This window comes from Copadichromis virginalis, linkage group LG2 (assembly GCF_057382275.1).
Source record: "Copadichromis virginalis isolate Kocher_CV1m ecotype Utaka linkage group LG2, C_Virginalis_male_GT1.1, whole genome shotgun sequence".
Lineage (NCBI taxonomy): Eukaryota > Metazoa > Chordata > Actinopteri > Cichliformes > Cichlidae > Copadichromis > Copadichromis virginalis.
The window spans coordinates 31,354,899-31,377,262 of record NC_140619.1 but is presented as its reverse complement, the minus strand read 5'-3'; the positions used below and the strand labels follow the sequence as shown (position 1 = coordinate 31,377,262).

At 40.0% G+C, this 22,364-nt stretch overlaps 1 protein-coding gene and 3 pseudogenes across 31 annotated transcripts in view; all 4 read right to left on the bottom strand.

Annotated features, from left to right (window-relative positions):
- The window catches only part of LOC146717672 (protocadherin gamma-C5-like), a 295,905-nt gene that overhangs the window by 36,390 nt on the left and 237,151 nt on the right, over positions 1-22,364 (bottom strand). The window contains exon 1 of one of the 31 annotated variants that reach the window (XM_085479376.1): positions 19,889-22,322. The exons of the other annotated variants lie outside the window; for them this stretch is intronic. Within the exon in view, the coding sequence (XP_085335502.1) occupies positions 19,889-22,297 (2,409 nt within the window). The 5' untranslated portion in view covers positions 22,298-22,322. Of the gene's footprint in view, positions 1-19,888; positions 22,323-22,364 lie in introns of those variants that run through there. 31 annotated transcript variants of the gene reach the window in all.
- Positions 261-3,134, bottom strand: LOC146717701 (protocadherin gamma-C5 pseudogene; annotated as a pseudogene).
- Positions 3,491-7,173, bottom strand: LOC146717700 (protocadherin gamma-C5 pseudogene; annotated as a pseudogene).
- On the bottom strand, positions 7,612-10,328 carry LOC146717699 (protocadherin gamma-C5 pseudogene; annotated as a pseudogene).

Below are 22,364 nucleotides of genomic sequence, written 5' to 3'. Positions count from 1 at the left end.
ACGTGTAAAATGTATGTGTGTTTCAAACAGAGCATGCATTCTAATAAGCGTCGCTGTCCACCTTCGCGGTGCTGAACAATTTGGAAGAGCCTTTGTGCACTGTTTAGAGTTTACTGAAAGACTTTAATCTAATCACGAATGTTAGATGGAAATAAAACCCAGTGTGTCATTTAAATATGCAAACCTTAAAATAAATTGTTGTCTGCCCGCATGCGGCTTTATTATCTATATTCTGCTCAAAAGAACTCAAAGCCAACATCTAATGTTGCCAGTAGACTGAAAAAAAAATCACCGTTGGTTTTCTACACTACTTAGTACAGTCTATAAGTTTACAAGAAGCTATTTACTCATTCAAAACTTGTAAGTAAAACATGACTCTTTTTTTAAATTCTGCTGCGGCACAATCAGTGATCTTTCAAATTTTTACTTATCACTTCTTTTAGTATTCGATGCTCACCTGCTGGCTCTCAAAGGTCCAGGTGCTGTCGGGCAAAGACGCATCCAGGACACTGATCACCTCCTTAAAGTCTGTGGTGCTGCTGGGTTTAATCAGAGTGAAATCGCTGTACTCTGACATTGGAGACATACAGGACCTGAAGGACTGACTCTGAGACAGCATGTCTCCTCCCAGGACCTCCACGTACTTTATAGGTCCATCAGTGTTGAGCTGAATTTGCAGGTTTCTGTTGGGGTTCTTGTAATCATCAGAGTCGGTCCGTCTCATGCAGCACGTGCTGCTGCTACTGCTGTTCCTGATGCATTTAACCGCTAAGATGAGGAAAGTGACCAGAGACAGCACGGACACCGAGGCCAGAGAGAGAATCAAATAAAGGGTGATTCTCCCAGTTTTCTTGCTGGGCTCGGCCGCTTTATGTCGGAGGTCTAAGATGGGCTCATGGAGGCCGTCCTCCAGCATGATGGACACCGTGACTGTGGAGGACTGGATCGGTTCCCCGTCGTCCTTGATCTCTATAAGTAGCCTCTGAGAGGAGTCGTCCTGCTCGGACACAGAGCGTTTAGTCCTCACCTCCCCTGTGTACAGATTGACAGTGAAGAGAGAGGCGTCTGTGGCCTCCGCCAGTCTGTAGGAGATCCAGGCGTTATGGCCCGAGTCAGCGTCCACGGCCGTCACCTTGGTAACCAGGTGACCCGCTTTCGCGGAGCGAGGCATCCTCTGATGAGAGAGGGAGCCCATGGCAGCGGAGGAGGGGTAAATAACAGCGGGGGCATTGTCGTTCTGGTCCAGGATAAAAACATGGACAGTGGCGTTGCTGCTGAGAGACGGAGAGCCCTGATCCTTTGCCTGGACCTGAATCTGAAACACCTTCAGTTTCTCATAGTCAAACGAGTGCATGCTGTAGATGCTGCCGTTATCTGAGTTAATGTAAACATACGATGAGACAGAAACGTCCTGCACTTTAGAGTCCAGTATAGAGTAAGAGACCTTTGCGTTTTCACCGAAATCCATGTCAGATGCTGATACTGAGTACAGGATAGAGCCTGGTACTCCATTCTCTTTTAAATACACATTATAGGTTTTCTGAGTGAATACAGGAGCATTGTCATTAACATCAGTGATAGTGACAGGTATGATTTTCTTACTGGACAGAGGAGGAGAGCCTGAATCAGTGGCTTTGATTTCTATATTATACTCTGAACATCTCTCTCGGTCTAAAGGACCGTTGGTAACCAGTGCGTAATTATTAGAAAACGAAGGTTTCAGAGTGAATGGAGACGTTTTGGGAAGTTGTAACGTGACTTTGCCATTATCACCGGAATCGAGGTCACGAACGCTGAGCAAAGCCACCACAGTGCCGCTGCGAGAGTCTTCGGGCACAGAAGTTGATTTTGAAGTGAGTACAATTTCTGGTGCGTTATCATTTACGTCTAATACATCCACCTGGACAGTACAGCGACCCTCCATTTTAGGGAAGCCTTTATCTGTTGCACTAATATCTATACGATATGATGTCTGAGTTTCGTGGTCTAATTGCTGTTTAAGATATATATCCCCGCTTACAGCATCAATATAAAACAACGAGACCACTGATGGCGGTGTGTGTACACCAAGCGAGTACTCAATGTCTCCATTCGGACCCTCATCTATGTCTGTTGCTTTTGTTGTAATAACAAAAGAACCATTTGCAATGTTTTCTTCAACAGCGATTTTATAAAAACTGTTTTCGAATAATGGCACATTGTCATTGAAGTCAAGCACAGTTATAATTATTTTGGAAGTTCCGGTCTTGACAGGATTACCTCCGTCTATGGCAGTAAGAAATAAATTGTGAGTGGATTTTTTCTCGCGATCTAAAGAGTTATTCAATACTAATTCGGGTATTTTCCCTCCATTTTCAATTTCTTTAACTTTTAGACTGAAGCACTCATCTTTACTTAGTGTGTATGTTTTTAATCCATTGCTCCCTACGTCGGGATCCACTGCCATCTCTAAGGGAAAACGAACACCTACAGCTGTGGATTCGGCTATTTCAATTATGTGATCACTTTTGAGAAAACTAGGGGCATTGTCATTTACGTCTCTAATTTCCACTTCGATCCGGTGTAACTGTAGCGGATTTTCTATAACAACCTGCAGAGGTAACACACAGCTGGCGCTTTGTCCACACAATGCCTCTCTGTCTATTCTGTCATTCACTAAAAGCTCACCCTTCCCCGCATCCACGCTGAAATACTGCTCACCAGCCTCAGAGGCGACACGTAGATTACGGTTAAAAATATCTGACAGTCCTAAACCCAAATCTTTAGCAAGATTTCCAACCAAGGAGCCTCTTTCCAGCTCTTCTGGGATACTGTAGCGAGTCTGTCCGTTTACTGTACTCCACAAGAGAAAGAACACATAATGCCACCAAAGCGCCAGCCATCTCCAGTCTCTGTATCCCATTCTCTTTGTCATCCTCGATCCGCTAGAATTCAGCGTTATTCCCCATGGAAACATCATTTAGAAAAAAAACAGACTGGTGAGAAATCCATAAACGAGGCACTCGTGGAACGCGAAATAAATAGTCGTTCATACATCATGAGAAGTGTAATAATGGTATATTATTTAATCCCAGTGTTTAAACGCATCCTTTTCTCATCCCGCGCTAGAAGCACTGGCTATAGTGAGCAGGATGGATGGGGGAGGGAGTAGATCTCTTTGTACAGCCTCCCATGCTATTGGCTCACAACACTGACCCCGCATCCAATACGAAAGGGAAAGACATATTATAGACCCAGCACAAAGACTATAACACAGAACACACACACGGGTGCTCACAGATGAAAAATTCAACAATACTGAACAGTTAACTCAAAAATACGCACCTTTCTTCTTATTTTAACGCGTTCTTACAATAATTAATCTTATTTAATTTATATTGCAGTTTCTACAATAACATTAACTTTAAATTGGCAAGTTGTTTAAAAATTAAACCTAAGAAATAACATTAAATATAATATTCACTACAGTAAAATGTTAGATTAAATTGAAACATGTACCACTGCTGTATTCTGAAAACAAACGTACATCTTTTTGCACTGTTTGTGAAGCTGTTCAATTGCTTGTCACTGTCCTATATCGAACATCCAAACAGTCAAATCGCGCTGAGTATTCAACAACTCTAATACTGAAATATGTCAAATATCCTATGAGGATTAAAAGTTATTAGCAGTTCGCATGGTTTCGATATGTGCATAATACTCAGACAGCTCTGTCTAAAGAATGTGCTTGTATTTCAGTCTTGTGAAGAAAAAAAAATATATCATGACAAATATATAAGCATACGATTTTTCTTTGAACCACTTAAAACATCATATCAAATCAACTGCTTTGATGGTACAGACTTCAAATGGTGAGGTTTTAAAGATTATGAGAAAAAAGTATTTCATTTTCTTCTCACCTGCTGGCTCTCAAAGGTCCAGGTGCTGTCGGGCAAAGACGCATCCAGGACACTGATCACCTCCTTAAAGTCTGTGGTGCTGCTGGGTTTAATCAGAGTGAAATCGCTGTACTCTGACATTGGAGACATACAGGACCTGAAGGACTGACTCTGAGACAGCATGTCTCCTCCCAGGACCTCCACGTACTTTATAGGTCCATCAGTGTTGAGCTGAATTTGCAGGTTTCTGTTTGGGTTCTTGTAATCATCAGAGTCAGTCCGTCTCATGCAGCACGTGCTGCTGCTCCTGCTGTTCCTGATGCATTTAACCGCTAAGATGAGGAAAGTGACCAGAGACAGCACGGACACCGAGGCCAGAGAGAGAATCAAATAAAGGGTGATTCTCCCAGTTTTCTTGCTGGGCTCGGCCGCTTTATGTCGGAGGTCTGAGATGGGCTCATGGAGGCCGTCCTCCAGTATGATGGACACCGTGACTGTGGAGGACTGGATCGGTTCCCCGTCGTCCTTGATCTCTATAAGCAGCCTCTGAGAGGAGTCGTCCTGCTCGGACACAGCGCGTTTAGTCCTCACCTCCCCTGTGTACAGATTGACAGTGAAGAGAGAGGCGTCTGTGGCCTCCGCCAGTCTGTAGGAGATCCAGGCGTTATGGCCCGAGTCAGCGTCCACGGCTGTCACCTTGGTAACCAGGTGACCCGCTTTCGCGGAGCGAGGCATCCTCTGATGAGAGAGGGAGCCCATGGCAGCGGAGGAGGGGTAAATAACAACGGGGGCATTGTCGTTCTGGTCCAGGATAAAAACATGGACAGTGGCGTTGCTGCTGAGAGACGGAGAGCCCTGATCCTTTGCCTGGACCTGAATCTGAAACACCTTCAGTTTCTCATAGTCAAACGAGTGCATGCTGTAGATGCTGCCGTTATCTGAGTTAATGTAAACATACGATGAGACAGAAACGTCCTGCACTTTAGAGTCCAGTATAGAGTAAGAGACCTTTGCGTTTTCACCAAAATCCAGGTCAGATGCTGATATTGAGTACAGGATAGAGCCTGGCACTCCATTCTCTTTTAAATACACATTATAATTTCGTTGAGTGAATACAGGAGGGTTGTCATTAACATCAGTGACAGTGACAGGTATGATTTTCTTACTGGACAGAGGAGGAGAGCCTGAATCAGTGGCTGTAATTTCTATATTATATTCCGAGACTTTTTCTCGGTCTAAAGGACCGCTGGTAACCAGTGCGTAATTATGGGAAAAAGAAGGTTTCAGGGCAAATTGAGAGGTTTTAGGGAGCTGTAATCTTACTTTACCATTATCACCAGAGTCAAGATCTCTTGCACTGATTAATGCCACGACTGTTCCATTTGGGGAGTCTTCTCGCACCGGCTTAGGATGAGAGGTAAGCATAATTTCTGGCGCGTTGTCATTGACGTCTATAACTTCCACATGAACAGTACAATGCCCCTCCATTCTCGGAGTGCCTTTATCTTTCGCACTTATGTCTAATTCATAATTTGCATTTGCTTCGAAATCTAACTTTCCTTTAAGAAATATGGTTCCAGATATATGATCGATAATGAAAATAGACATCATTGCATCTGATGTGTGTGCTCCAAACGAATATTCAATCTCACCGTTTTGGCCATCATCCATGTCTGTCGCTTTTGTTTGTACTATTAACGCACCTTCTACAGCATTTTCACTAACAGATACTTTATATGACGTTTTTTCGAAAGCGGGAACATTATCGTTAATGTCAAGAACACTAATAGTTATCTGTGCAGTCCCAGATCTTACCGGGCTTCCTCCATCCAGAGCGGTCAAAAGAAGCTTGTGAACAGCCTTCTTTTCTCTGTCTAAAACTTTTGCTAAAATCAATTCAGGGACCTTCCTTCCACCAGCAACCTCTTTCACTCTAATACTAAAACATTCGTCTTTACTAAGAGTATATGACTTCAGGGAATTACTGCCAACATCTGGATCTATTGCGCTTTCTAGTGGAAAATGAACCCCCACAACTGTCGATTCTGCAATTTCCAATGTAATTTCATTCGATGGAAATTTCGGTGCATTATCATTAATGTCTTGAATATCGACTTCAACTCGAAAAAGTTGTAGCGGGTCTTCAATTACAACCTGCAGAGGTAACACACAGCTGGCGCTTTGTCCACATAAAGCCTCTCTGTCTATTCTGTCATTCACCACGAGCTCGCCCTTCCCCGCATCCACGCTGAAATACTGCTCACCAGCCTCGGAGGCGACGCGCAGCTTACGGTCAAAAATTTCAGATACTCCTAAACCCAGATCTTTGGCAAGATTTCCTACCACAGAGCCCTGTTTTAGTTCCTCTGTGATGCTGTAACGAGTTTGTCCGTCTATTGTACTCCACAAGAGAAAGAAATGATGCCACCAAAGCGCCAGCCATCTCCAGTCTCGACATCCCTTTCTCTTTGTCATCCTTGGTCCGTTATAAAAGATTAATTCCAGTTGACATAATGCACTGAAAAATTCGTAAATCCATCATCGTAGGTATGATTCCCATAGAACCATTCCCACTTATTATTGAGGACACATATAAAACCGTAACATTATAAAAAATGAGCGCATTACTCCTTCAGTCCTCTGCCTCTCTTCATTGTAAGTGTTCGAGTACCGAGAATGAATGGGGGCAGGGACTAGATTGCTTTGTACAGTTCTGAATCCTATTGGTGCGCATCATCCACCTCTGTCATCCAATAAGAAGGAACCCGATCGACACTCTTCATGTCACAGCATCTGTCCTCTCTCTCTCTGTGGATTCACTTTGATCACAGGCAATAATCACGAATTACTGGACTTGACAGAATGTAAAGCAAGCATGCGATATCATCAATGAATGAATAACTGGATGAATGACTGGATGTAAGAATGAAAAAACAAAGCCAGTCTTATAAACTTAATATAAGAATAATATTTTCCCTCACAATAACCTAATTAATTAATCCCATAAAATAATTTAGAGAAAGACATTTATTCGATAGACATCCCATTTAACTGCATTCTTTTTTTTTTTTTTAAACAGAGCTTGCGTTCCAGTAAGAGTCGCTGTCCACCTTCGTGGTGCTGAACTATTTGGAAGTGCCTTTGTGCACTGTTCCAGGTTTATTGAAAGACTTTAACAACGAATAATAGATGGGAATAAAAATTTAATTATGGAAACCTTAAAATATATTGTTATCTGCTCGCTTGCGTTTTGTTATCTATATTTGTGCTCAAAAGAACTCTGAGCCTACATCTAACATTGCCAGTAGATTGAAAAAGAAAATCACCGTTGCTTTTCTACTATTCCATTATCAATTAATCCAGTCAACGATATTCAGTGGAAGATGTGTAATTAATGGGCATCCCATTTAACTGCATGTCTGTACCACATGTGCCACGTGTAAAATGTATTTGTGTTTCAAACAGGGCATGCATTCCAATAAGCGTCGAACAATTTGGAAGAGCTTTTGTGCACTGTTAAGGGTTTATTGAAAGAGATTACTCTAACCACGAATATTAGATTTGCATTATCCATATTCTGTTCAAAAGAACTCATAGCCTACATCTAATGTTGCTAGTAGACTGAAAAAACAAATCACCGTTGGTTTTCTACAATATTTGGTACAGTCTATAAGTTTACAAGAAGCTATTTACTCATTCAAAACTTAACTTAAATTCAGTGATATTTCAAATTTTTACTTATCACATCTTTTAATACTCTATGCTCACCTGCTGGCTCTCAAAGGTCCAGGTGCTGTCGGGTAAAGAAGCATCCAGAACACTGATCACCTCCTTAAAGTCTGTGGTGCTGCTGGGTTTAATCAGAGTGAAATCGCTGTACTCTGACATTGGAGACATACAGGACCTGAAGGACTGACTCTGAGACAGCATGTCTCCTCCCAGGACCTCCACGTATTTTATAGGTCCATCAGTGTTGAGCTGAATTTGCAGGTTTCTGTTGGGGTTCTTGTAATCATCAGAGTCAGTCCGTCTCATGCAGCACGTGCTGCTGCTCCTGCTGTTCCTGATGCATTTAACCGCTAAGATGAGGAAAGTGACCAGAGACAGCACGGACACCGAGGCCAGAGAGAGAATCAAATAAAGGGTGATTCTCCCAGTTTTCTTGCTGGGCTCGGCCGCTTTATGTCGGAGGTCTGAGATGGGCTCATGGAGGCCGTCCTCCAGTATGATGGACACCGTGACTGTGGAGGACTGGATCGGTTCCCCGTCGTCCTTGATCTCTATAAGCAGCCTCTGAGAGGAGTCGTCCTGCTCGGACACAGCGCGTTTAGTCCTCACCTCCCCTGTGTACAGATTGACGGTGAAGAGAGAGGCGTCTGTGGCCTCCGCCAGTCTGTAGGAGATCCAGGCGTTATGGCCCGAGTCAGCGTCCACGGCTGTCACCTTGGTAACCAGGTGACCCGCTTTCGCGGAGCGAGGCATCCTCTGATGAGAGAGGGAGCCCATGGCAGCGGAGGAGGGGTAAATAACAGCGGGGGCATTGTCGTTCTGGTCCAGGATAAAAACATGGACAGTGGCGTTGCTGCTGAGAGACGGAGAGCCCTGATCCTTTGCCTGGATCTGAATCTGAAACACCTTCAGTTTCTCATAGTCGAACGAGTGCATGCTGTAGATGCTGCCGTTATCTGAGTTAATGTAAACATACGATGAGACAGAAACATCCTGCACTTTAGAGTCCAGTATAGAGTAAGAGACCTTTGCGTTTTCACCGGCATCAGGATCAGTTGCGGACACAGAGCACAAAATTTTCCCAGGAGGATGGTTTTCTTTTACATAAATGAGATAAGAGGGCTTGGAGAAAATTGGTGGGTTGTCATTTACATCTGACAATTCAACGAGTATTATTTTTTCACTTGTTAATGCGGGGTTTCCTGAGTCAGAAGCACTTATTTTAACTCTATATTGGGCGTTTTTTTCACGGTCAAGTCGCCCATTTGTCACTAATGAATAATGGTTAGAAACGGAAGGGTTTAACTTAAAGGGAGATTTGGGGGATAAGGTCAGTAAAACTTTGCCATTGTCACCAGAATCTGGGTCTTTTGCACTTATTAATGCAATAACTGTCCCTACTGCAGAGTCTTCTGGAACAGGCGATGTTAAAGATGTAACAATGATTTCAGGATTATTGTCGTTAATGTCAAGTATTTTAATTTCGATCCCACAGTGCCCATCCATCTGAGGATTTCCTTTGTCTTTGGCAGTAATATCAAATCTATGTAAAGAGTTTGTTTCATGGTCTAAATTTCCTCTAACAACTATAGTTCCAGTAGAAGATTCAATGGCAAATAACGATAAAATCAAATCCGATGTTTGTTCTGCAAAAAAATATTCGATTTCTCCATTTACTCCTTCGTCTGCATCCGTGGCCTTAACGTGCAGTATTTCAGTCCCGGGTGTTGCTTTCTCACTAACATTAGTCTCATACACTTGTTTTTCAAACTGGGGCGCATTGTCATTGATGTCAAGTACTATAACTGTAATTTCAGATGTCCCTGAACGCACCGGATCTCCACCATCTACAGCGGTGAGGATGAGATTATGTACAGGCATCTTTTCTCGATCAAGAGGTTTTTCAAGCACTAATTCAGGGATCTTCCTTCCGTCCTTGTGATTTTTAACAGTCAGTTTGAAATTGTCGTTTTTGGTTAGCATGTAAGAACGCACAGAATTAACGCCGACATCGGGATCCTGCGCACTTTCTAAAGGAAATCGAGCACCTGGATTTACCAGCTCTGCAATTTTTACCACCTTTTCTTTTGTAAGAAAACTAGGAGAATTATCATTGGTGTCCTGTATTTCAATTTCGACTCTGTGCAGCTGTAGAGGGTTATCAATAACTAGTTCCAGAGGCAATAAACACGATGGTTTTTGCCCACACATTTCCTCCCTATCTATTCTATCGGTGACCACCAGTTCTCCCTTCCCCAAGTCCACACTAAAATACTGCTTACCAGCTTCCGAGGTTAACCGCAATTTACGCCTATGCAGTTCAGACACAACCAAACCCAAATCTTTGGCTATATTTCCTACCACAGAGCCCTGTTTCAGTTCTTCTGGTATGCTGTAGCGAGTCTGTCCGTCTATTGTAGTCCATAAAAGAAAGAAATGATGCCACCACAAAAACACCTGCCATGTCGGTAATCTGTTCCACATCATTTCACGTTCAGTATATCCCATATCTTTTCACTCCAGTCCCAACTTTTCGACCGATTAAGTATAGAAGGTTTATAATCCAAGGTAGATGCGTCCTCAGACATAACAGTGAAAGTCATGCTTTGTGTCTGGATATGCATCCTCCCCCTCCAGTGCAGAACATTGTAACGGTTAAGAGGGTGATGCTACTCGGTGAGACGGAGTAGATCTCTTTGTACAGCTCGGGATTTCATTGGTGGGAGCAGTACAGCTATTTCCACCAATCATGGCATCACTGAACATCTTCAAAGGAGTGACGCAAAAGCAAGAGCCACAAAAAAATAATCGAATTTCCCATTATTAAACACATTATCAAACATCGTTAGTTACTATGAATGAAACCGTATATCCAGCATCTGCAGTCATCTTTACAATGTTTTTTGGGGGCTATAAATATAATTCTACATAATCCAGTGATTATATTTCTATCTTTTTATGCTATTATTAATAGCTGATAGATGAATATGTATAGCGTCATCGGAGCTACTCAGTGAGTGATCACTTCAAAATTATTAATTTAATGATTTGCATTAATCCATTGATACATGTATCTTACTCTTGTTAATCATCTTGCCTGTATGTACCTGCCTGCATGCACTAGCTTTTGTGGCAGACAAGGCTCTTCGTTGCCTTCCTGTGGCCAGAGCAAGCTAGTGCAGCCTGCAGACAGTAACTCACGCCTCAGAGAAATAATTCTGACGGCAGCCAACGTAAAATACCCGTATGGAGGTCGGTAGAGCAAGTGCGAGGGGAGGAGAGCGTTGATGACGTGGGAAGCCGCTCTCTCTCTCTCTCTGTCTCACCATATGAACACAGCCTGATCCTCTCTCTCTCACACACACTAATAGAGAGCGAGCATCATGCTACACTCATACTACACTTAAAACTATTCACAAATAATTTTAGAGATTTTTATAGACATCCCTATCTATGTGCGCCATCCCTTTACTGAAAATAGCCATTATGCGCTTAAAATACAACCCTCAATATTAAATATTGTACAAAACTTAACAAAAACTGCAAACACATCAATTAAAAATACCTACAGATACGAAAAACAAGAAAGAGTAAAGCTGTAGTATTGGAAGTAGTCGTGTTCTCTAATAAGAAGTGGGCGACAGAGGGAGATGTAGAGAGTCAGTGTGAGAGAGAAGGAGGAGGGGGAGCTCTTTGGAGCTATTTTCAGCACCACCAGTGTGGACAGCGCCACACAGGCGGCCAACTGCTGCTGCTGCATGCTGCTGAAGAGACAGCCAGCTTACAAGGCTCCCACTGAAGACGGGCCTGGAAAATAAAACCTCAGCCTACTCGATATTTTTTTCAGCTGTACACAAAAATACACAGGACTAGACTGCGTCACAAGCACAACCCATGAAATTTTACTGCTGTAAACACACATGTAGATAATGTGTGTTTACAGCACACATTATCTACATGTGTGTGTGTTTTTTGGCTAACTGTTATTTGGCATTGATGTTATCTGATACTTGTCACTTAGTATCAATATTTTAAGTCATTTTAACCTGTAATTTGTATCTTTGTACAGCACTTTGGCTAACACTACTGTTGTAATAAAATGTCCTATATAAATAAATAAATGTAAACATAAACATAAAAGGTGAAAGAACAGTAAAATAAAAAGCTTAAAATGTATGGTTAGATGTTTATTTAAAAAATATCTGGCCACATAAAGTATTAAATGTTATATTAATATTATGGTATTTAGTCATGGGGCAAAACCAAGGCTCGGAGACATAAGATAACTTAAAAATTCTGAAACCAGTTCTTGTTCAACAAAAGTTAAATTATTGTGGTTGGTATTAAGCTGCTAGTAAATTCAAGTTATTGAATCAAATCTGCAAGGACATTTATTAAAAGTGAAATTGTGATTTACACAACTGGAAGCAAAGTTCTGCAAATGAAATCACTCTTAAAAATCCCCATATTCCATGTGTTCACTGTCCAGCACACAGTACACAGCTAATGCTGATCAATGGATCAGTTTCTACATCACACACAGGATGGAAAGCTGGATACTCTCCTATATAGTCACTATATAAATATGGAAATATTACCTCAGGTTTCATTAAATAATACCAGTGAAAGACTAATGACAGTAGTAGTATACCTACTACTATGAATCTACATTAACTAACTGTAGCTTAATGAAATAAAGTTCAAGTTTTCAATTCCATTTATTTTACGTTAGTTTCCAAAGTTTCTCCTTTCAGTTTATTGTTTACTGATTTAAGCTTAAGATTTAAGCTTAGTTCTCAGTAGCTTCATTCTTACTTTTAGTCTTCTGAAGTATAATAATATGGAGGGCATTTAACAGAGGTATGATTTAAGCTATTCAGAACAACTATTACAAATATAATACAACACTTTTTGAAGGTAGTTGACTCACTGGCATGTAGATGTACAAAGTCTTAAAAAAGCACATGCATCTCGGACTGTAATGACAAATTTCAACAAAAACAAAAACTTAACAAAAAGAAAAACACTGACATCTGCTCAGTTGTTTTATTTCAGAAGTGTAGTTTTTATTTTTATTTGAGAACTTAAATGTTTTTAATGCAAAGTTTTTTTTTGTTTAGTTGGAGTTCACTATAATATGTAATTTTCAATAGTAGTTTCAGATGTACATATATGAACATTTCTTTACACTTTTAAAAAGTAAAAATCACCAAATGTGAATAATATACATCTGTGGAATCTTCCAAGGCACTTCTCCTTATGTCAAAACATGATACTGTATGTTTTTATACTTATTGCAGAACTTCTCTATACTTAGAGTTGCAGACACATTCTATTAAAGCCCAGTATATTCAGGTTTCTGAGACCATTTTCCATTTTTAAATAATCACTCTTAAAACACCATATTATTTTTATTCATCCTTTGTTAATCAGGATTACATTAACTAGATTATTAATAAATGCAGATATTTGCTGCTGAATTGTTTTTACTCATGCCATCAACTGCAGATTTGACAACAAAGAAGACTTGAACATGATTAATATTTAGAAATCATGACTAAAATCCTTTACATGTTGTATTGATCAGTGCATTGTTCTGACATTTAGAGATATGTGAGTATATTATTAATTCATGCCCCTCTGATAGATCATGTGACCCCACATGAAAAAAATAATGCTTTTTAATGCATTAAGTCATGTAAATACCATTACTGTAAAGCAGCACCTTTAATTATTTGTAGGCAGGTGTTGTGACAACTTTATAGTCCTTTTGGCGGGAACAGTTTGTGACCCTGTGGCATATTTCTCTTACTTTGGACCCTCTTCTATATCAGAAGAGAGGCAAGCCTGCGTTCTATAACCTCCTAAGACCCGAACTCTTTCATGGGATGCAATTTTAATTTCTCTTCGCTATTTGGGCTGATTGGGACCTGATGAATGTAAAGACAAAGAATTACCAGATATTTTTTTTTACCTGATTTTTGCTTCTAGGAAAAATTAGATCCACATATGAGGATATTCGTATGAAATTTCGATCGAACAGCAGCAATATAATGTCCTCATAAGTGAATATCAGACCCTTGTGGAGCAAAATTGAGTATTTTGGTCTAAATAACCCAAAATGTGTTGTCCAAATATGTGGACGCCAGGTCCTAGGAGGATAAGGCAGGCTTGATAAAAGCCATACCTATCTGTGTAATGCAACATAAACAGGACACCTCATGAAATAAAATCCAATACACCCACTCCAGGCGCTGAATCAGCAGAACAGTTTATTGATCTTTATTTTGATATCTCCTAACTAAGTTTGAGTGAATTTCTGGTAATAGAATACTGAAAACAAGCTAGTGATAATTGATCATTCTAAACAGACAGACATTGCCATCATTAGTAGGTTATTGTCCTATTACTTGAGCTATACTTCATCATTTGGATTGCAATATCCTATTTAATCACTATGATGCAATGGTTTCTTATTTATATAGTGGTTGATGGTCCAGAGTATCAATCCAGTAACTAAAGTTCTTGGTACTGGACAGCATAATCCGTGCACCTTCATTCTGGCATGAGATCTGTAGCAGCTGGTCTTCCCTGCTAATACATTCCTTAAACCAAATTAACTTGTTTACAGTGAGAGATACTGAGCTTACACAAATATCCTATTTAAATGTAAAACACTTTGAGGCCTTTAAAATCTATAACGGAGCTGATGGCTTACTAATCTATAGTGAGATCTTAAATTATGAGCGCATTAATGTAATTAAGTGTTTGCCCCCAGTCAACAATCAAATTATGTTTTATTGATAACCTACTTAAGCAATAAACCAGTCACACTGTCACACGTGCTCAGATGTCACAAAAGCCACATCCATGGATGCCTGATTGAATCAGTGGAGGTAAATGTTTTGTGAGGTATGCAAAGAGATGTGTTGCTTGTAAAAACCCCCAAAAACAAACAAACAAAGAATGATTATCTGCTTATGTGGTGTTTGGACACTGCAGCAAAATAAGTTATTGTTACATTTTGTGTTTAAAGTCTGTTTTTGTATGTGATTGAAAAGATGTGCCTGTGTGAGTGCATCAGTACTCTGTCCTGCTTGTTTAATCAGAATAATTTGCACTGATGTATGTCTTTGATGGCAATAGTGTACAAGAAGAATAAAAAATATTTCTTACCTTATTTGGTGAGTCATGATTTGACAGGATTGAGGTAGGAAACAGGAACAGCGCAGCGCAATGAGTGGAAAGAAAACATGAAAGAGAAAAACAAGAGAGACAAGATATCAGTTAGACTGGTGTCTTTATCCAGAGTTTGGCTGTGGGGAGAACGGTAACCAGCATACTTACCATTACAAAAAAAACCAAAAAAACCAAAAAAAACAAAAAAACAGGGTGAAAAGATTGTGTGGTGAGTCATAAAGTACTAATCGTACTAACTAACTAACTATAAACTGGTGTTATAATGATCTGCAGTGAATAACAGTGTAATAACTATTTATTCAGATAGACTGTGTTATCTGCTCTGTGTGTGCACAAACTATTAAATTTCTACACGGGAAGTAATGATATGATTAAATGCTCATCACAATGTACTGTACCAAACATCAAAAGACAGAAAAAAGAAAACAAATACAAAGCATGATACAAGTTTTCCTCATACCATCTTAAAAATGTATAAAAATAAGTGCCGTATTTTCAAACAGTATTAAGCATTAAGGAGGCTGTAACCTTAAATGATAAAAGACTGGAACATGGTATCAATCTAATACTCAGAGTCTGAAGTATGTATTAATAAAAAGATCCAATGTGAGTATGAAAGTGAAGGAGAGAGAAGGGATATTCACAGATACAATCTTAAAGTATATATATATTGTTAGTTTAACAAAAATCAAAACCAAAACAGATGATACTATTGTAAAAAACAGAAAATAAATCAGGTGATATAACATAAAAATAATCTCTGTTGGATATGTAATAACAGTAAACAGACCATTGTCACAGCAGTTTTAGCTAAAATATCCATTTTGATCAGTATTCATGAAACAATTTACAGGTAAAACAATCAGCTAACCTCTTTCAACAGAAGCACATACATGCTTGGATACTACAACAACCATTTTAGCCCAAATAGGAACACCAGTGTGATCATTACTGAGGGATAATAGGTCAAAGGAATCAAATCACACCACTGCACTGGTGGAAAAACTGCCACTACCCCCATAACAACAGCAGAGGGCCTCAAGGCGATGGCGAGCTAAATCCATGCCATATTAATGAGATTCTTTGCACTGTGCCCCATGTTTGTCACATCTGACATGTGTGATGAGTATCTTAGCGGGGGAGCTCTGAGCTTCTAAGACAAAGCAAAGCATAAACTGCTTTTCATTACACTGGGATTATACATTAAACTGTACATTATATAACCTTGCCATTTATGCATATGAACACATTTCAGGAAGTAATACATGATCAGTGTTGCTTAGAAACACAAAACAGCTCAGCCAGTGCACAAAGAAATGACAAAAGGACACCAAAATGCTGTTGTTCCTTTTAAAAAGCCATACAAAAAAAATAAAATAGAAATCAGGTCATTCAGTGGGTCATTCACAGTTGAATTACAGTCATCAGAGACAACATTTTGCTGAAACGGGTTGTGAGAAAACACACAGGGTAGCACAGATTAGAAAAAATATCACAAACAGCCATGACAGCCCAATCTCCCTCCCCTTTCTCCATCATTAGCCACCCAAGGTCTGAGGATGCTGCACCTATTTTCCCATAACAGGGGTGTTTCCTTTCCTCATTCTAGCCACAAATCTAAAAAGCCAGTAAGTACCAGAGGGTACATCTGCTGCTGAACCCCTGTGGCATCATAAAAAATGGTACAGTCCTGCCCGTGAGTCAGCTTGTTGCTATGGTAACACATCCCACCTCCTTTACTTGCATCCCACCCTGCTTCCTGCAGCCTAACAGGGATAGCAAAAAAAGGAGCTAGAAAAAACAATATGGAGGATGAATAGCCAGCAGAAGAGGAGATGGGAAATGATGCTCTCACACACGTGCACATTCACACTCATAACATGTTCAGATAAAGCAGACATTTATAGACTGCTGGGTACAAACAAATCTCTTGGCAATTGGCAGAAAAGTGGGACAAAAGAGATTTTTCTTCTTGTCACAAACATAGCAGCCAAACACAGAGATGAAAAGACACCCAATGGTTTGTTATTCCTTTTTATAGACTGGACAAAATGTCCTACATTTAGCAATCTTCCTCTCCCTTTCTCTGTGTGTCTTTTTTTCCTCTCTCTGCAGCAGAGTGGTGCAGCTGGAGAGGGGGAGGGGAGGGATGCAGAAAACGAGATCAGGAGGAAAATGAAAGAGTGCTGTAGACAGAATAACTGATAAAGAGTGGCGTCCAGCTACAATTTCACACCACTTTAACTTAAGTTAATAATTAAATTTGAATGGTTAAAATAAATATATGTACACTTTATGTGTGCTTGCTTTTTAATATATTTTCTCAAATTTCTTACCCATATACTGCAAATTTTAAAGGTGTATACTTCCATGAAGCAATAAATGAACTCTCCCACAGGGACAGACCACACTGGGTTTTTTAAGCGTTATTTTTGAGAGATCTGTAGCTTTTATCTTTTCCCTGTTAGTATCATGTTCAATATATTACACTGTCTGCCCAAAAGATATTATGACATACTTATAAGTCCCCAACATCTCAGCTATCTGGCCAATACTGTAAAAAAAATACAACAGGGGACTTAAATATATACATCCTCATCTTCAAAGACAACACACAATGTGTTGATAGCCCCCAGAGGCATAAACATGAGCACACAGCTGCTCACCAGACAGCCTGGCAAGGAAGTCAGGACACATAGAAACAGTTTAGATCTGTGGGAACCAAGAGCTTCTGCATGTGATTAAAGTTTTGTGGCTAGTAGGAAGTTTAACAAAGTAATAACCAAGGGTTTGTGTAGGTTTGAAGGTTCTAAAATGGCTGATGGCAGCTTCAAGGGAGGGTTCTTAAAAAGGAGAAGGATAAAAGAACATACGGATTTAGTAAATGGTATAAAACTCGTTGAATGATTTAAGTGGTTGCAAAGACATTTCTGTGAGCTTTGACCCCTAAGGAGACAAAAGAATTTATGGCAGTCAGTAAAAAATGCCACCAGCATAAACAGGAAAGACATAATGGAGTAAAGACAGTTAAAAACAGGTAAAGCAGACACAGATGTAGGCGTATAATAATGGCAGACTGCTTCCAGAGGGTATGTGGGTTAACACAATTAACCTCATGGTTTGAGATTTTTGAACTTGGATTTTTATATGCACAAACCCTGACCTCAAGATATAAGTATATATAAATAACAATATATATTTAAAACAAAACAGACTATAGACACCAGACAATAAAGATCCACAACTTTCATTCAAAAGTGGAGAACATGAAACAAACAGAACTGCTGAAGGATTATCTTTAATTACGTTATGCCAATAGTAAGTCACCACTCATGCAATAACCAGAATATTTAAAAAAAAGCACTATGAACCTTACATCTAAAGTGAAGTCTAATTTTCACCAAATGTGGAAAAAAGAAAAGTCAGTTATTATTTTTCTCATGACAGGCGCTGCAATAATAACAGGGTTATTTGTGCCAAAACAGCACAGAGCTTTCATATTAAAAAAAAAAAAAACTTACAGAGGATGATGTGGAAAGAAGAAAATCCACTCAGTTGCTATGTAATGCTCACAAGATACTGAATAATTAATTACAGATTAATTAGATTTCAATATAATTTAGTTCAGTTGTCCTGTGTAACTGCATTTGTTGTTCAGTCAGATTCAGCCTCTAGTTGTTTGTTATACAACATTTATCTCTAGCTTTATGGTTTTGCTGGTTTTCTACTTATTTTTTCATACTTCAGTCTCTCTGTCTGTGTTACTTACAGTGCACTTAAATGTAGCCTGACATAATAGTTTCAGTTTTCTATTTTCACCTTTTTACAGCAGACAAAGAGGGCTGCAGACCAAAATGGCTGCTGTGCTTCACAAACACAAATGCTGCACAGAGGATGATGAGACTGTGCCGGTTACCACGTGCTTCTTCCCTTCCCCCTCCTGCCTCTCTCTTTCTCTCCATCTCCTCTCAACCTCCTTAGGATAAATTGTGACTGTTCCCTTTACACCTGCAGTACATTTTAAACAGTTAAACCCCAAAACACTGTATCATTCTTTGATCATATTTATTGAATTGAATGAACTAACTTTGTTATATTCAAGAGGAATTCCACCCTGGCTTTTGTATTGCAACCACAACTGCTGCTGTAACATGTGCAGCCCAAAACCCACGCCTGTAAACTGTTATGAAGGGAACTAGGTCACTGAAAAGTAGTCCACTGCATGGTTGTGTTTTTCGCAGTGAGAGCAATCTGTAGCAAAGCTTTAGCAGGGATGAAGCCCTGAATAATTTTTATTCTACTATGGCAAGATAGTAAGAAGACTATCTCTGATAGTCATACAGCACATTATAACTCCTCTTTGCATTTTTCAGAGTAAGAGGTCTCAACATGGAAAGCACATTGTTATGTGTTTCGTCAGCACATAACATCAAGTTTCACTGCAAGATGAGGCAAACATTTGCCAGCACTACTATATGACAAATTTAACAAATAATTAATATGATAAAGAAACAATGAAAACAAGATGGAAATACTAATTCAATAAGATGACTGTAGTGTCATAAAGCAAAGACAAAAGTACACCCTTTGTACCGAGCATGAATCAGCATAAGAGAATGTGCAGTAACAAAAAATACTGATTCATTTTCAAAATAACTGAAAAGTATCTGTTAGGCTTGTAGACTATACCAGTCAAGAAAAAAAAGAAAAGAAAAAAAAATCCACCGTTAAGCATGTCTAAATAGTAAGTTGTGGTGGGAACTAATGAACTAATTTATTCAGTATAGTTTTAAATTCACATTTTCTGAACCATCCTATTGCATTTTTTAATGTTTATACCCCTGAACAACTGTCTATAATCTTAACTTAGATAGATACCTGCAGACTACTTTTGGAACAGTAAGGACTGAAACTGAGTAGACTTGATGATATAAATACATTATGAGATAATAAAAATAATGACTGATCAGTGACTTAACTAATGTGTGTGTGTGTGTGTGTGTGTGTGTGTGTGTGTGTGTGTGTGTGTGTGTGTGTGTGTGTGTGTGAGAATATAGATTTTCAGGAATTTATGACCTCACCTCCGTGGGTATATTCTCTGACTCGGTTTTATGCCTTTGAACTGTCCTGGTAGCACTTTGGTCAATACTCATAGTGCTTTGGCTGAAGGGTCGGGAGTTCTTCACATCACTCATTCGAGAGTCAGTAGTACCATAGACCTCATAACTGAACCCCTGCTTCAGCGTACCGGTGCCGCTTACGTCTGCGTAAAGGGGAGGATAATATGGAATAACAGGAAGATTCCCGCTGGATTTATAAAACAACCTCTCGCGTCTCCACCTGTAGATTCTGACTGATATAATAACCACTAAACACGTGATGAAGAGGAAGGAAACTACAGCCAGAGCCAAGACTAAGTAAAAAGTCAGGTTGTCATTGTACTCCTTGTCGTGCGTCAACTCAGTGAACTCCGACAGCACTTCAGGGAAGCTGTCCGCCACCGCCACGTTAACAATGACTGTAGCAGAACGAGAGGGCTGCCCGTTGTCCTCCACTATAACAGTCAGTCTTTGCTTTACAGCATCTTTATCAGTGACTTGGCGGATAGTTCTGATTTCTCCATTCTGTAAGCCCACTTCAAACAGCGCCCTGTCTGTGGCTTTCTGCAGTTTATAGGAGAGCCAGGCATTCTGTCCAGAGTCCACATCAACAGCCACCACTTTAGTCACCAGATAGCCCACATCTGCTGAACGAGGCACCATTTCAGCCACCAGAGAGCCACCTGTCTGGACTGGGTACAGAACCTGAGGGGGGTTGTCGTTTTGGTCCTGGATCATTATTTTCACAGTCACGTTGCTGCTGAGTGGAGGAGAGCCTCCATCTTGCGCTTTTACGCGAATATGGAACTCTTTTGTTTGCTCATAGTCGAAGGAGCGCACAGCAACTATCTCCCCCCGCTCTACATTCACTGAAAAATAAGCAGAAGCTGACATCCCATTCAGCTGACTATCCTCAAGAAAATACGAAATGCGCGCATTGCTTCCATAGTCCATGTCGCTGGCTTTGACGGTGAGGAGTGACATACCAGGTGAATTATTTTCATTGACGAAAGCGGTCAAAAACTGTTGCGGGAACGTTGGTGCGTGGTCATTTACGTCCGATATTCTTAAATTAATACTCTTGTTTGTGGAAAAAGGCGGGGAACCCTCATCTACTGCTGTAATAGTTATATTATATTCTGGTACTGTTTCACGATCCAAAATATCGTCAGATATCAGACTATAGAAATTAGGTGCGGAGGACTTGATTTTGAAAGGCAAATCTTGGCTAATATAACACCTAACATGACTATTTTTACCCGAGTCCAAATCTTTAATATTGATCATTGCTATGACGGTATTTAGAGGGGAATCTTCTGGTATTGCATTGGAGAGGGAAATGATGCTAATTATAGGGGCATTATCATTTAGGTCGGTCACTTCAATTAGCACCTTGCTTGTGTCTGTAAGGCCCCCTTTGTCCGTGGCTTCAATGTTTATTTCATAATGTTTAGCTTTTTCATAATCTAAAACACCAGTTACACTTATTTCTCCGCTGTGGGGGTCTATAATAAACAGGGAAGATGCACTGCTGGTATGCTGTGAGAACGAAAATGTTATCTCTTCATTTGTTCCCTTATCATTATCAGAGGCACTGACTCTTAAAATAACGGCGCCCTTCGGTGCGTTTTCAGGAACGGTAACCCTGTAAACGGACTGGCTGAATACTGGCGCATTGTCGTTAGCATCCAGAACAATGACGTTTATTTTGACTGAACCCGATTTCTGAGGATTACCTCCATCAAATGCTGTCAGAGTTAATTTATGCTCTTCTTGTTTTTCTCTATCAAGCGATGTGTGAAGAACCATTTCAATATATTTTGTACCATCGGGAAGAGATACAACGTTCAGTTTGAAATTATCTGAAGGGTTGAGTTTGTACGTTTGAATGGTGTTCATTGCTACATCAGGGTCACTGGCACTCTCTAAGGAATAACGAGCCCCCGGTGAGGCAGATTCAATAACCTGGAAATTGTATTCCTTCTTGGAAAAATACGGAGCGTTGTCATTGATATCTAAAATCTCTACATCGATTCTGTGTAGCTCCATTGGATTTTCAAGGATTATTTGGAAATGAAGAGAGCACGGAGACACTTGCTTGCACAATTCTTCCCTGTCTATCCTTTTAGCCACTACTAAAGTCCCTTTTTCTGAATTCAGACCAATGTACTCACTGTCGTCCTCGGTAAATATCCTAGCACGCCCAGATTTCAATCGCTTAATATCCAAACCTAGATCTTGAATTATATTCCCGACAACAGAGCCCGTCGCCATCTCCTCTGGTATAGAATAACGGACCTGACCGACAGCCATTTCTGCGACGCAGATGCAGACAAGCAGCGGCAACAATGAAACAATTTTCTTTTCGGCGAAATAACAAAAAACACCCATAGTGACGAAATTGTTCACAATATCTGAATGAGGAAAAGAGAAAAAAAAACACGGTGGGAAAACGGAC